The sequence below is a fragment of the Bremia lactucae genome, linkage group LG5 (assembly GCF_004359215.1).
Source record: "Bremia lactucae strain SF5 linkage group LG5, whole genome shotgun sequence".
Lineage (NCBI taxonomy): Eukaryota > Oomycota > Peronosporomycetes > Peronosporales > Peronosporaceae > Bremia > Bremia lactucae.
Window position 1 is genome coordinate 1,333,391 of NC_090614.1, and position 17,230 is coordinate 1,350,620.

The 17,230-nt window shown below is 45.7% G+C and overlaps 1 protein-coding gene across 1 annotated transcript; it reads right to left on the bottom strand.

Moving 5' to 3' along the window:
• Positions 1–13,849: 13,849 nt before the first annotated feature.
• Positions 13,850–17,230, bottom strand: CCR75_006485 (uncharacterized protein; the record flags this gene model as incomplete). The annotated part of the gene is made up of 1 exon (XM_067964555.1): positions 13,850–17,230. The coding sequence occupies one exon, from the start codon at positions 17,228–17,230 to the stop codon at positions 13,850–13,852; it is 3,381 nt and encodes a 1,126-aa protein (XP_067821025.1).

Sequence of the window (17,230 nt, forward strand, 5' to 3'; positions counted from 1 at the left end):
TATAAGTCCCCGGAAACCTGTGGTCAAAGGTACCCAGGTACCATAAGAAATAAGTTTCAAAGTTGAAACTGGGACAATAAATGTCTAACTAAACAATAGATCAAGTGTTGGCACTTATACACTTGATCTAATAGCGCCTTCGAAGTTAACTTCGAAAATAACTCAATTGCCGACACTTGAACCGAAAACGTTATTGCGTGATCTGCGTAGTAGCAAAGTCAAGCCGATCTGCGTAGTAGCAAAGTCAAACAGATCTGCGTACTTGTCACAGATGATAATTACGTGGACGATATTCGGTCAACAACAGTATTTCCTGAGAATAAACGGGTTCTCAGCAACTCATCGATGGACCAAAGTGTCCTCGATAAGAAGACTCGGATTGAAGTTTTACCTCCCAATTCTGGGATTCTTTAAAGACATACTCCCCTTTTATCAAGATTCAATAGAATATAAGGATGTTGTCCCTGATTCAGTACCGTGCGAGTTGCCTGAGGATAGAGGCCCTCGACATGAAATCGACCTATTCCCAGGTTCAAATACTGTGTCTTGAAGCAATGGTCATTGCCTCGTGAACAAGTATAGCGATCGCCAAATTCTTTGCCGATCGCTTAGCATGAGAGGAAATCAACTTCCCCACATAGCTCTCCGACCTTATGTGTGCGTAAAGCAACAAGATGATGGCGGAATGTCCATGCATTCAATAAAGTGAACGCTGCAGCGGTACCGGCTCAAACGCTGATACAACGAAAAGACTTAATCATTGATGGTATGTCAAAGATAACTATCTTTTCGTCAATGGATCTGATGGATGGATTCTATCAGACCTTACGCGTGAGCAAGATATCCCGTTCACAGCAGTAAGCACCCCAAGCGGTATGCAATAAGAGTGGCTTAATATGCCACAGCGACTTAGTAATTTCCTTGCGACATCTAACAGATGGCCTTTAATCTTTTGAGATCGGTTCGGAATTTCGCACCGAGTTATTTTGACGATGCCTTCGTCCATAGCAGAGCCATGAATGGAAAGTCGGACGTTGAAGCACTTCGTACCCATCTCCGAAAGGTTTGGACTTTTATGCGTAAGCATAAGCTGTATTTCCAGCGTAACTAAGGCAACAAAAAAGTTAAAATCACAATATGGACAAAGAGAGAGGCAAAATGCATTCTCAAGAAGTGTATATTCGTGCAAGCGAAAAATACCACTTCTTGTGTGCATCGTGGGTAAACACGGTATACACCCCGATCCAGAAAAGATCAGGGCGATCCGTCGATGTATAGGGACTTTGGAAGTTCATCGGCTTAGCGGCGTACCTGCACAAGCACTCACGCAATTATGCCGAAATGACAGTACATATTTCCTCTTGTTGAAGAAAACGTAAAGTAGTCATGGAATGCTGATTGTCAGCGTTCTTTTAAGGGTATGAAGCAAAGCTTGATGCAAACGCCAATCCTGGCGATTGCAGACCAAGACTCACCTTTTCATGTGGTACGTAGCGCCAGCGATTTTGCAATCGGCTGTGCGTTAATGTAATATGACACAGACGGTGCAGAGCGCGTCGTCTGTTCTCAATCGCATCAGCTTCAACAGGCTGAGCTCAACTATTCAGTGAAAATTATTTTATTTGATATAATTGTAATATTAAAGACAAGGAACTCCTTGCCATGAAATACGCACTGTATAGGTTTAGTGTCTATCTCTTGGATGATAGACCGTTCGTTATATATACGGACCATGCGTCTTTACGCACGGCCGTAAACAGTCCGCACCTCTCGCATAAAATTGCGAGATGGTTGTCTTTCTTCGCGAAGTATAATTTGCCCGTGAAGTATAAACCAGGACGTCTTAACGTCGCCGCTGATGCTCTTTCGCACCGGCCCGATTTTGAGCCGGCTGCTCAAATCAACACTGAGCATAAGGCTATTGTTGCAACAATAAGTGTTACGTCGTCAACATTATTCGACGACGTTAGAAGAGCTTATCAAGAAGATAAGGTTCTTAAAGGGTTGATGGATCGCCTTAGAGATCCATCCTAACAATATTTGAAAGGCTTGCCGAAATTGTATGGATCTTTAACAGATCGATACACAACGCGCAATGCGCTAATGTATAAAAAGCCATTGGCTGGTGATCGATGTACTCTTGTTGATACGATATTCTCGACTCCTTAGTTATCGCGCGAACTCGTCCCTAATGTATGATAGTAGCCCTCAGATTCATTGCGGAATTAGATGGCAATCCTTGTGTGTTAAGAAACTGACTCTTGGATACGCACGATTGAAAATGGTCACGAACAATCTGTAATTCATCCTAAGTAAACAGATGTCAGACAAAGCGGGCAAACCGTATCCTCGAAGAGGTACTTCGGGGATACGTCCACACTTTTACGAGTTGGAGCGAGTTCTCTCCGATGGTAGAATTTGCCATCAACTAGTCGGTGCATGCTCTTACAAAGCAGACACCGTTTTACGCGAATGGCTTACGCCACCCCCGCATACTCACCTTATTAGAGAGTAACTATTATTCGGGGGGGGTTCGCTCGAGCAAAGAACCTTCTAGCTCTTACCAAAATATTAATATAATTAAAATTGAAGTGGACAAACTCAGTAATAACAATAATGTTATTACTGCTTTGATAACGATGCTGAAAGACTCAGCATCCAAAGCAATATTATTAATGAGAACGATTATACTTTCAACAGTGAAGAGATTAATATCTCCGCAGTACGAGCCGGTCGCACTAGAAAAAAATACCGAGTCAGCACGTGATTTCCTGTTGGCTAGAGAAGCAGTGGTCCGTTTTGTACAGCATTCGATCGCTGATGCGGTGGACCGACAGAGACGGAATACTGATAAAAAGAAAGAGCAACCATACTTTCATTTAATGTTCATGACCTAGTCCTACTGTCTACGGTAAACCTACCAAAATACGTAGTCACCAATATAGGCTGTAACAAATGCCCAGGTATATCGGCCCATTGCGTGAACTACATCGCCAAGGCAATGCGTATACGATCGAGCTACCTCGTAGAATGCGTTCGCACCTACGTTTTCTGTTGGGCATCTCCGGCCGTACCATCAGTACAAGGCATCTTCCGATTCCGGATTACACCGGAACGATCTAGGGTATCCGCCAAAGTCTGATGGTTTCGAGCCAGAGCCTTATTGTCTTGGAAAGAGTCTAATTCTCTTGAACCAGACGATCCACTCTTTCCTCCAAGGAAACGATCTTCTGACGAGCTGTCACCAGCTCGTTTGAAGAGACTCATGTGTCCTTTCGTTCGCCAGTTGATCAGTCGCAACCTGCGCAAAATTTATCAACTGGTCACGAGAAACTTTATCAACCGTCACCGCTTACTCGCAACCACGTTATCATGATAAATGTCCTCCCTCAATTAATAAAGGGTGCGATCCAAATCACGATGTTGATTCGGGTTCGTCAAACGAGACGAACCCCGAAACTCCGACTTTTTGTCTCCATCCACATGCATTGACGGATTCGAGTGGTGAGAAGCGTTTTCTTGTAAAAAGCTTTTCGAACCACCGTGCGGTAAAGGGGGCTCAAACGAGTTAGTTTGTTTGGTGGCGAGGGCATCCACCCTCGCATGATAGTTGGGATCCTCGTTTCAACAGATGCTGGACGTCCGGGCTTCGTCGTGCAGTACAACGAGACCGATGCTTCTCGACAGAAGGTTCATCGGAGAATGAGCGCCTCCGACCCTCGTAGAAGGATTGAGGGTTTTCAATCCCTTGACGCATCTTGTAAGATAAGAGTCCTCCAATGAAGATCTTCGCGGGAATATGCTTCGTTAGGGGCATGACCCGCACCCTTAAGACAGCATGGACCTGAGGCTCCCGACGAGAAGCAAGGCATCCCTGCCTCTCTAGACACATGGTGCAACTTATAGCGTGCACGACTACGGTCGGCTCACGAACCGTTCACGTAAGCATTTAGCTTGTCAAGCCAGGCCTCACGGCCTATGTTCTGCATATTCTAGATAAATGCTGTCCAAGCTTGGAACAAAGGTTTGACATCCTTTGGCCGCTTAGAAGAGTACCACCGATGCCGGTAGAAGGCATCGATGAAAAATTCCGTCTCATGCTCACCAGGCTTGTGAGGCCTGGATGCGTCGAACAACGGAATACGATATTAATCGATGGTCGTACCAGACAACCAAATGAGCTTTCTCTTAGAAGGCATTCAAGGCCTCTTTTCAGGAGCGAATTGCAACGTATTGCGGTCCCTCTCCAGTTGGCTCATGTTAACGTTAACGTTAACTTGGCCCTTGGAGCGATCCCTAGAGTCACTCTTTTCCCGGCGATGCAAACTAGCACCACCACCAACATTCTCCCCTTCCCAACCACTTAGTTCCTGGTAACGCACACTAACGTCACCATAGTGATCATCGCCCACGGAGTCATAATCAGATGACTACCCACCAAAGAGGTCCGACGAGTCGAACAACCTAGTCATCACCTCTCTGGTTGTCACGTTAGAACCCAAACGTTTAACGGACTCGGCCCCGGGTGATTTGGCGGCCTATACAGTAGCCACTGAGTCGGGCAATGCCGGTGACGTGGTCCAGTCACCTACAATTGGTGTTGCAGGCGACTTGTCACCGTCACCTGCAATGCCCCTCAACAGATGACATGTTCTAGTCACCTAATATGGGAGTTGGAGGTGATGAATTCCTCGCAGTAGACGCATTAGCGTCTGCTGAATCATTTGCATTACCAACAGCTGCACTGATCCGTGCAGCTGCCAGCTTTGCAACTTCACAGGCCACACGCGCAGACTTGTTAGTCTCCATGTTGATGTTGGGCAAAATCACCTTTCGAAAATAAAGTCGGCATTTTTATTAAAAACGAACAATGCAAAATTACAGGGAAAGAGATAATAGTAATTCCTGTCACCCTAAATCAGTCAATACTGGACTGTTGGCTTGGGTGGGGGGGGTCCGTTCTAAAATAAAATCCTATAAGAGAAATAATAAATATTATTTCTTGTGAGAGGAAATATATGAAGAAGTACAAAATTATTATCTATATTAATTTCTACTTAAATAGTTCCAATATTACCAAATTTGGTAATATTGATGCAATAAGCATAAGTTCTATTGATTGGTTGATTTAAGTCTAGATCCCCCCCCTACAATTGTTATAAGACGCGATTGTGCGGTGTGCAAGGAGGTGCCATACTTAGTTAGAGATTAAAATAATAAGTTCAGTAGTAGATATAAGATCATTACGTAGGAAATTATACACATTAATACAGTTTTATTTTTTCTCTATTCGAAATGCCTTAGTCTAAACTTTTAAGCTAAAGACCCTTAGCTTAATAGAAATCTTCCTCTGTACCTTTGTGTAAGTGAAGTTTCGAGGCACTTGGCTTTCACTGTAATCAGTGTTAAATTAACTAGTACTGATCAGTACTAGTGAAAAGTGCCCCGTTACAATTGTGGTTTTGTAACGAAAATGACTTATTTATGTTATTCTAGTCCGTTATTGTAACTGTATTAGTGTATTCAAATAGGGCATAAAATATTTTGCCGCATGGACACACCTATTTTACTGCTCCAGCTTTACCATTCGATATATATATATATGTCTAAAAATTTGCTTACAGTACTCATCTAAGAGGGTAGACCAAAACTATAGCAGAGCAGCACAGAATATTCGAAGAATGGCCCTTAATTTTGTAAGCTTTCAGATGTCGTGAAAGTCATCACTGATAGACAACCTTGATGGACACCCACGAGCTTCAATATATCAAACTCGCCGTTTTTGGGCCGTTGCTAAATAAAACATTAATACTGTGAGTAGTCTTACAAATCTTAACTCAAGTGCCATGAGACAAGCAAGAACCAGTTTTTAGCGCCTTTCGAATTTCAAGCTTTGTTATATTACTGCATGCAAAAATAGTTAGAGTGTTGAATTCGTAGCGGTGCTACCTCGCTCCTAAAGTCAGAGAGAGACTTTTAGACTCAAAGAGTTTCTTAGCTCTATAAAAGTAATGGGTTTAACAACTCAGGGAGTTGTGCAAGCTATTCAAGCTTAATGAACTCAAGTTCAAGGGATTCAGGGGTTCGTAGAACCAAGTGGCAACTAATGCCCAAAGAGTATATACCTTAAAAAGGTATCTATCTCTTACAGATCAATGCGCAAGCCCTAGGAAGGCAAACGCTTTAAGATAAAAAGGGGAACTGAACTTTATTTAATTATTTAAAATCTAGAACCTTACCCTAACTAATTAAAATTAGATTTCGGCCGCCAGATTTATATCTGGCGGCGACCACATTTGTTGCCCATACTAAATGGGTTATAAGTAATTAACTATTAAACAATAAATAAAAAGGTACTTTACCCATAAAGTAAAGGTACCACAACAGCTGTTCGCCAACAGATGTGTCCCCATTACACCCTCCCCCAACAGACTGTTGACACAGAATGACAATATTCGCTTCATTTTCTCTTTGAGATTGGAACCTAAACAGCTAACCGTTCGGTTGTGTTTTTCTTTCCTTTGTCCCATGACAATCAAGCGTTAGTCACAGACTCTTAGCACCTTCCTCGACGATGACGGAATGGTAGACTTTAAAAGTCACCCTCCATCAGAGGATGAGAAACAAGATCGTCGTTCTTACACGCCTTCTCCTCCAGGTGAACGTCGGCGGCCCCGAATTCGTTCCCAGAACGTGGTGCCGCTGATGTCTTAACTACATTGAGCAGGACACAGGACCCTGAGTCCAACATCATTGCTAACCCGCTCGATAAAAAGCAAGAGCGAGCAATCCTCCTAAAGGAACAAGCTCGTCGTCGAGCTGCCGAAAAAGTGAAAGCTAAAGCTCATAGTGAATATAGATTTACTCCGGTTAGTGCGGAAGAGCGTCTCAAAGAGATCGCGGGTCACAGTTTGGCCACCTGGACCTCTAGTTACCCGGCAAGGACGCCGGAGGAGATCGCTGCTCGCGACGCTCTTCATGAGCGATACCTTATGCCAAAGGTAATGAATGACGCGAGGTCAGTATCTGACGCGTTTGTGTGATCAATCTGTGGGGTTTCGGTGAACTCAATGAGGGAATTTCCGACGAAAACACGAAGGAAATCGAAGTCTCATTTGAGAACTGAGTTTATCGGGCCCGCCGCCTTCGTAGTTTTTGGAATATCAGAGAGTTCGCGGATGTGGCTGATGTTCATTTGGAACGAAAGCTGCGCTTTGATTTCGCCAAGCTAGAGGTCAAAGGCCAGTTACGTTCAGCATTTATGCCACAAAACGAAGGAACGTCTAGCCGATAATTTAGTGCTTCGGTTGACCGTGCAACCATTGATCGAGCCGCACTGAGGCTATAGATCTACCTAGTACCACTTCTAGTGGTGGAAAGCGTCGTTTGACGCGAATTAACCCTGCGCTTGGCACTTAAAAACGTCAACGGCGTACAGGCAATCTTGCGAAAGAGGTATCTCAAGCTTCAAAGAGTTTTCAGAAGGAGATACCCTAGCCACTTCACCAGATACTGGTATTGACCCTTACGACGATGTCGCTTAAAAAGTTCTCCACGTGAAAGTGAAGGTTCCGCCGCGCATCAAGCAGCGCGGAGAAGGTCAACATCTCGACATAAGTTTTGATGCCTTAAAGTACGAGGTGCAACTTCCTCGTGAGAGCCTTGCTCGGGTTGAGAGCTCTTTTTGAGGCGGTTCGGAACCGGCTTTTGTAGCTAAAGCGTCAGCAACCTCGTTTAGAGGGCCAGATGGACATCCTGCTGAGGATGCAGCCATCTGCGGCACGACCGCCTGTCACGGAGCAAGCGCCTTTGAGTCCACGTGGGAAGGGTCCCGCAAGCCAACGTAAAACACTTGGTGTGTACACAGCTTGCTAGGAAGCTTTAGCGTGTAAGCTTGGTCATTCTTGGCCACGACCGTAAATGGTCAAATAAAGCGCGGGCGTAATTTGCTTTTGAAGATTGCGGAAACCAAGCTAGTAGTAAAATTTTTAGCGTTTAATAAAACTTAGTATTCGACCACATAAGAGTTAATACACTTCTGCCTTTGCCATCTGCTTGTTCTTTATGGTTGGCTTGGTTATCAGCCATCGTATACGCGGAAAAATTAGTTGCATTTCCCATGAAGTTCAACAAGACATTTTTCTGCGCGATTGGCGATTGCGCGGTGGCTCACGTGATGCGTCAGCACCGTGCCTACGTGCCCCATTACTTTGACGATGTATTCGTGCATAGTAGGGCCGAGGACAGGCTGAGCGCAATAGAGTCGCACAAGCGTCATTTAGATCCCTTGCATGCCTTACGCGAAATCGCGTCACGAGAAATTCACTAACTCGTTTCCGAACGGTAACACGGCTAATATCAGCCAGCCTATCGGCTAATACTCCCCCACCAAGCTCGGAGCCACGCAGAGGTATCATTAAAGGAACGCGTGGGGGGTGAGACCTTTGACATATAGCGGAGTAAAGCCTGTAGAGACATAAACATCTTTATTTAACGCGATTTCCACCTTTAGGAGCATTGAGATCCAACGCTTTGGAGAGCACACACTGCGTAAAACGTCTTCAATGACGCGACTGATATGTTCAGTCTGACCATCGGTCTGCGGATGGTCCGCGGTGGACATGTACAATCTGGTGCCAAGCACTCGGAAAATTAGTTTTCAGAATTTACCCGTGAAACGGGGATCTCGATCAGAGACATTTGCCGTGTTGGTGAAACACGAGATTGATGTACAGCCTTGCTGTACCTTCACCATCAATGGTATCTGGAACAGCCGCTAAGTGAGCAAATTTGCTCAGTCGGTCAACAAAGACCACTATGCTAGAGTTACCGGCCGAATATTTCGCTAGACCGTTAACAATATCCATACTAATGGACTCCCAACACCCTATAGGAACGGCAGACTTGCCCGTGGTGCAGCAGCATTCGCCGAGAGTTTAACCCTTTGGCAAGTTTTGCATGTGCGAACGTATGTGCTAACCTATTTTATAAATTTGGGCCACCAATAAATCTGACTTACAGAGCCGTAGGTCTTGTCTCTGCAAAATGACCACCAAGGACAGTATCGTGTGCCTCATAGAGAATTCGGTACTTCAAATCCTCATCATGAGGAACAACGGCGCGCGGAGGGTCTGCAGCGTCCGTGCAATAAAGCAATAGGTCGTTATCAATAGAAAATCGATGTAGTCTTGCACGCAACGTGCCGACAATTTTAAACCCGAGTCAAAGTTTCTTAGGGCTCGTAGCAGAGCTACACACTGTTTATTCTTGGCGCAATCCGAACGCATTAAGTCAGTAATAGGCGACACGATAGTCGTTAAGTGAAAGAGCTCATAATCCGGCCTGCGTGATAACGCATCGGCCAAAGCATTCCGCTCACCAGGCATAGTTGTACTTGACAAAAAAGATAGCCGTCGGGCCATTTGCTGTGAGAGATGGGGCGACTTAGTCGCCGTGCGTAATGACGCGTGATCTGTATATATCACAAACGGCTTAGAGCCGAGTAGATGAACTCTGAATTTGACGAGAGCATACTTCATCGCGAGTAACTCTTTTTCATTAAATGGGTAGTTTTTTTCAGCAGTTTTAAGCTGTCTAGACTCGAACGCAATTACACGTCACGCCCATCAACATCTGTTTGTAAGAGAGCACTGCAAATGGCAAAATCCAAAGCGTCACAGACGGCACTGAAAGGCCAATTTGGATTTGGCAGCGCCAGAATCGGGGCATAGATAAGACTATTCTAAACTTTTTGAATAGTATTATCTTCTGTGCTAGTCCAGCACCTTTCTGCATCCATTTTAAGGAGATTAGATAATGGCCTAGCTAAACCAGCGTAGTTTTGCTATATTTGTGTAAAGAATTGGCGAGACCAAACCACTTACGCATTTCCTTTTGGTTTTAAAAACCCGGCCAATCTACTATGGCTTTTTACCTTAGCGGGATCCGCTCTAAGGCCTCGCTTCTCGATGAAGCACCCTAGGAAAGGAATTTCTTCTGCGCCAAAAATGCATTTAGATGCATTGGCATACAATTTGTTTCTGCGCATACACTCGAACACTGCTCGCAAATGGTCAAAATGGTTATCACCATCCGACCGACCCTCCTTCGCACGACTATGGACAAATATGTCATCAAAAAAGTATGTGCATAATCTCAAGGAGGGCGGAACAGTTGCGTCACTAGACGATTAAATGTTGCCGGGGCGTTGGAAAGTCCTTGTGGTATAAATAACCACTCTCATAGCATACCGCTTGGGGTGCTAACCGCCATAAGCGAGATATCGCTAGCTCACATGAGCAGTTGGTGATAACAATCGACTAAGTCAAATGCACTGTACATTGTACATCCCACCATATTGTTCTAAAGAAAATCTTTTTATGAATATGGGTTTGTGTTGGTATAGTGGTAGCGGTAAGCTTATTATAAGCATGTACAATGCGCCATTTACCATTTGGCTTTCTGACACAGAACGTCGGTATTGAATGGGGGCTTGCTTTCTCGTACCGTTCCCGCCGCATGCTTAGCACGGAAGAAATCGTCAATGACGTCACACTGTTCTCTTGGTAAATGCCACTATCGCGTGACACAGTATTTGGTTCCCGGAACCAAGTCAATTCGCTTGACGGACACCTCTATCCGGAGGAAAAACAAATGGTGGATTGGTACATACCACATATTGGAACTTCTTAATCACGAATAAAAGGATCCGTAGGACTCTTATAGGATCGAAGGCCCACTCCGCGCACTAAGTGCAGCTTTTGTGTTACCCAGGACAGCTTCGCCCAGAAGTGACAATGAGTTTAACTCAATCGTAAGGCGAATGACCATCATCTTAGATAAGTCACCAGCCTTCAAGGCGCGGTCGAATCCATCCATAACATTTCGTAAAAGAATGTAACGAAGGGATTGCCGCAAGGCTAAATTTTCCCGTCAATGTTACCGGTTACATTAATTACAAGCGTGTGCAATTGCTCACTCGTATCACTTTGTAAGGGTAATAACGCTTCGCGTTTCTTCTGTCTTATAGTATAGACATTATGCCTCTAAGAGCCGGACCATTCACGTCCCCGAATTTTCCAGCCTGAATGGGTTCTATACCAGACATGGTGTTTAATTCGACATCCGACAAGGGGATAGTAATTCAACTTCCTTTACTAGCGAACGTTTACGTTTCACTTCACGTGCATTAGAAGGGTTTGAACCAAAATGCCCTGGCAAATCGCCGATAGTGTCACTATTGAAACTTAGTATGGTGCCACCTCGGCCGACCATATTCGGTGGAGTTCGACGTGCCACTCCACGTATCTCAGGGATATTGCACCCTTGAGGTCCTGACGAACCGCCAATAGTGTCACTGCTGACACTCAGTATGGTGCCACCTCGGCTGACCACACTCGGTGGACTTAGGCGTGCCACTCCACGTATCTTAGGAATATTACACCCTTGGTGGCTCGTCCTTAGGCCAACAACGCTTTCAGCATTCAGTGAATCGTTATTACAACGAGTGTCACTCGACGGAGTACGTGCCGTCCCACTTCCTTCTTCTGAATCGAGCTCAGAATTAATGTTTTTAACATTGGAGTTTACTAACTCAGACATTCCAATGTCTAACGCACTGACATACTCATTCAATGATCCGCGCCAATAGCGCTTGTGTTGCCTAGCAAAGGTGGGTTCATGACTCTCCAGAATTTCGCTAGGAACATTGCGCGTGGCACCTAAGGACTTAGATTCCCAATCGTATACATGGCTCATAGCGTTCAAGCCAGGCCATACCAAGGATGAGATCATATCTCGAATCCAAATTAAGGACGAGACAGCGTTCCATACTGTCAAAGTCAGAAACTACATACCTAAGTTCAATGGAACTTTAAAAACAGTGACACGAGTCCCAGTCGCTTAGCGAACAGTTATTGTATCACTTTCATGCACTTTAAGCGCCTCAACGTATTGTTGACTTTCTTTTAAGGGAAAGGCGTCGAGCATAATTGCAAGACGCTCCTGAGTCAATTAAAATTGACCACGGCTTATCAAAGCCCTTCACGATCGCTTGAGCGACTAGCAAGCCAGGCTTGTACTCTCGCCCCGTGCCATCTCGCACTAAGCTAATTGGGGCTAGGTTCTGTTTACTCTCACCTCCTAGAGATTCAACATAGCCTAGATCTTCCCCAGAACGGCGGCCCGTACCTACTGGGTATCGACATTTTCCCGCACCGTGCCAGATCTCTGGTATAGGTCGGAGTTGGTGCTCTTCCGAGGTTTACGCGAATTACGTAGGGGCGAGCCGGACGTAAATGTTTGTGCTTCCGCACATATAACATCGACGGATGGTGTTATGCTGTTCCGCAGCTTGAAAAGCCTCATTCCCCTTCCCACGAGGCTAAGATCCAATGGTTCCGGTCTATTAGGCGGTATTCATGTGCTCGGAGAGCTTGTTTGGTAAACAGGTAAGCTAATGCGAGCAGACTTAAAGTCGAACTCAGCGCGTAGCGCTATGGCAACTGCCTCTTCATAAGTAGCAGGATGATATCGAAATAACTTCATCCGGACAACGCCCTCATTGAAACACCCCATAAAGATTGTTACAAAAATTGCTTCTTGCACCGGGTCTTGATGCATAAATGCAATGAGAGTTCTTAACTCCTGGACAAAGCCCCTAAGGTTCTATTACCCTGTCGAGTCGCTACGAGCCGTGCTCGCATGCGAAAAGCATGATCAGGTGGTGCAAACATGCTGGTCATTTGCTGTTTCAGCGAATCTTATGAGGGAAAAGCGTCGTTTATCGACGTGCTGCACGATAGTTACCACTCCATGACTCTACCCCCAAGTTTGGAAATGGTCATAGCCACCTTTTGCCGTTCTGTTAAGAAAAAGGCGGAATCAATGGACATTTCCATCTGCTTAATCCAAAAAGGGAGATTTTCTCCCTCTTTTCCCTCAAATGTCTTCACACATACAGCTAGAGAGCGAATTCTCAGCTCTAAATCAGGTACAGAGATGTACCGGGTTGGCATAGATGCCGCTAAGTGGTCCTAAACCTGACCGATCAGGGAAGCTTCGTATCGCATGAAGGCTTGAAGCCTTACATGCAGGACCTCTGGTCCCTGGGAGATAATGAATTCCACGTGTTTAAGCCCAAGTAACGTTTTGAGCTTGTCATAAGCTGCGCGTTGCGCTTCTGACACAGTCTGGAATCTCTTCCATTTCGTGAGGGTTTAGTCTTGTAAAGACTCAGGCGTAGGTTGACTACGAGTGCTACCAGGTGTAGCGGAGGTACCTCGCTCCTTAAGTCAGAGGGAGACATTTAGACTCAGAGAGTGTCTTAGTTCTATTAAATTAAGGGGCTTAACAACTCAGGGAGTCGTGCAAGCTATTAAAGCTTAATGAATCTTAGTTCAAGGGATTCAGGGGTTCGTAGAACCAAAACAAGCTAATTTAAAAAGTGCCCGCATATTCTATTAATACATGAAAAAACAAAGGCTAACGAGTATATTACCTTAGAAAGGCTTCTATCTCTTACAGAACAATGCGCAAGCCTTAGGAAGGCACTCAACGCTTTAAGACTAAAATGTGAACTGCACTTTATTTAATTATTCAATCTAAAGCCTTCTATAATATAGCAAATATGTAAATTTATCTAACAACGGTTAACGGTTACCTTAAAAGGTACACCACGGGTACATCAATTATGCTAATTACAAAATCTTCCAAAAAATAACATTAAAAAACTGTTATTCTTGTTTCTTTACATGAAAATCACAAAATACAACGTAGCATTGAATCATATTAAAAAGCTTCTACGAAAGCGTCATGCATACCAAAAAATCAACAATCTATATCTTCGGGCTTACAGCCATTTCCACTCGGGACTCTCGCGCGTCAAACTGTCGACGAAATCGTCAAACGACACCCCCGCAGCTTTACAAAGTTTGCTCAGCTTTCGAATCTGTTGCTTGCTCAATGGACGCAACGTCTTTGGATTTGTCAATTTCGTGCGTTTCATCGACGTGTTTACATTACTACTCTTCTTCTCGTCTTCCGGCTCGTCATCAATCACTTTCCGTCCACCACCTGCGCGATATTCCTTCTCCTGAGCTTCACCAATAATCGTCAACCTTCCAGACTCGACCAACCACTTTTCCGTACACAACGAGTTGTAAAACTCTTCACTATGCGAAATCATAATGACCCCCCCTGCATACTGTCGAATCCCATCCGCAAGAGCTCCCAAAGCCGCTCGATCGAGGTAATTCGTCGGTTCATCCAAGACCAACAAATGTGGACGATTCCACATCGCAGACGCAATCACAAGCTTCACCTTTTGACCTCCCGACAAACCTCGAATTTTCCCGTGTGTTCCAAACTCGGCAGGTAATGCAAAATCATCCAAATGCCGTTGAATCTCCTTGGTCGTTAACGGCCGTAGATCCAATCCACCGGCTAATGTTGCTTGTCGAATATCTTCGGCTTCGGCCAACGCACCAAGTCCCATTTCCTGCAATTGTTCCAGTGTATAGCGTTTATTATGACGTTCGGTCAGCCCAACGAGTTGACACTCATACTCGAGCGTCCCACGTTTGCCTTTCGTCCTCGAAACAATCTTTTCTACTTGTCCTTGTTTCTTGCCAACCAACTGTTGTTCCTCTTCCGTCTGCTGTAGATTCACGTGATCACTTAATTCTCGATCAATTCCATTCTCACCTCCAAATCGCCATTGAAAGTACTCGACGGGACTACTATCCAAATGCTTTTCCACGTGATGAAACGAATGCTGCGCCACGTACGCTACCCGCACGGCATGGTGTTTCCAAAACGAACCACTATCCGGCGCGGTTTCTTGGACAATCATTTTAATCAACGTTGATTTCCCAGCCCCATTGACACCAATCACGGCGACCCGTGAGGCCAAACAAAGTTTGACCGATACATTATCCAATTGTGGCGTGGACGCCCCCGGATACGTAAACGTTGCATTCTCAAGGGTTAAAATTCGACGGGTCATGGAAGTAATTCCCTCCAATCGTCCTGGTTCCGGGAGTCGAAAAACTAACTCCGACGATTCGAGATTGTAGTAATGTTTCGCTTCCGGATGCACGTCCACAAATGCCGATAATGTCATTGCATACAATACTAATTTCTTGCTTTCATAGTGGAAAATATCCGTACACACGGCATCCAAGAATCCCGTATCGTGCGACACTAATAACACCGTCATAGTCGTCAATGATTGCAAGTACGCAATGAGCCACTGAACCGCATGTACGTCCAAATGATTCGTCGGTTCATCCAGCAGTAACACATCCGCATTAAACAACATGGCACGTGCAAGTGCGAGTTTCATACGCCATCCTCCTGAAAGCGCCTCAATCGTGCCTTCTAACATTGTTGTAGTAAATCCAATGGTCGTCAATGTCGTGACGATGTTTTCCCGACTTTGATGCGCTAATTCTGGTGCAAGACACATGGAATCTAGCAACGATCCTTGACTTGTTACAATGTCTTCATGTTGGACATAGACGCATCGTAACGACTCGGGAAGACCTTCAATGGCTCCCGTCGCAAGGTTTCGCATCAATGTCGTCTTGCCCACGCCATTTTGACCAATTAAACCATACCGATGACCTCGTGTGAGGCGTAATCGAGCATTGCGTAGTAAAATCTTACCCCCGTACGCTAAGGAAAAGTCCAAGTCACACACGTCGTTGGGATCATTTGAACGTATTCGTGTTTCCACGACGCCTCCACCGGCAACACACAGCGCTTCACACACGAGTTGGGCGTCTGAACACGCTAGATATGGCTCAAGATACGGCATGACAATAGCATGCCACTCCATACCACGTTCTTGCGTCGATACTTCGGTACACACGTCGGTTATATACGCCATGATAAAGTCAGTGCATCCAGGCAAAAGGAAGGGCTCGAGCGCTTCCTGAAACGCGTTTAAAATCGTCGTTTCAAGCCGCGTACGGACCGTAATCGGGTCGTCTTCCATGACTTGACCATTCCCCGCCGCTTCGACTAAATGCGCACGCGCTTCTTTTGCTGCATCAACGACTTCCGCGTCAATTAATCGATCAATTGCCGTATCGAGTTGCGGCAGCAAGAGAGGTACAAATGGCATCACATCCGATGGACGTACGACAAGACGACACATGCTGTCGATAATCTTAGAAGCTTTGCGTTTAAGAGACGAACTTCGGATGCTCGTATCCCGTAGGGCCTTGTGTAAGAGCGGCGCAATGAGCGCAAGTGTTGGGGCATCGACATTGGCAACAAATGTTGTGGCAAGGAGACTGTCAATAGCTTCCATAGTGTCTTCGGGACGCGCAATTACACCCACGAGAATGGGGACGAGGGGGACGACGTCGTCATTTTGAATGGTGGAACACACGGCTATAAGAGCATCAATTGACGCGGTTTGGACTTGTTTCTTTGTATCCCAAACGTATTCGGAGACAATGGGGATGAGTTCGGGTAACCATCGCGACACCTCGTCCTTGGCGGTAAGACTTAATTCTTTCAGCAACTTGAGTGCCGCAACTTTACTTTGCCATTGCCGCAACTGAAACGAGTGGTACAGTTGCTTGAGTAACGTATGCAGTGCTAATGGGTTAATTTTGTGGGCAATGGTCGTGGCTAATAAAGCTGCGACGGACTTGACCGCATGTTCCGAGTCGGCGTGACGCTGCATGATGCTTGGCAATTGCTCTACAATGATAGGTTCCATCACGAACGTAAGCTCTTCGCGCTTGCACAGCGCGAGGTACGCTAGCAGCGCCCCTTCCCGAGCTGTCGTAGGCTTCGCGTTTAAATGCGTTTGCAGCAGGTCGAGTACGTAAATACCCGCTGGACTAGCCACGCCAAGAATGTCAATCGCCACTACAATGTCAGCTACGGCGGCCATGCGCTCGCTTTTCGACGAGAACGACGCGACAAGACTCGACAGGATCCGATCCAGTTGCGTCTTGATCGCTTCCAAGTCGTCAAGCGCCTTCAATGCCGCGCATTGTGCTTCAGACGCGAGCTGACGCAATTCGTCGTCGACTGAGGACGCTGACGTGTCCGACGGCGGGGGCGTTGGCTTCTTGTGCACCACGGGCATCTCCGAGCTGTACGACGGTGCGTGAAGAAGCTCGGGCTCCTGCTCTGTCAATTTGCTCTGCGACATAGCGGTTGCCATCAGGGCGTCGGCCGCGGCTTTGCGTGTACGCTGTCCCTTGCCCAT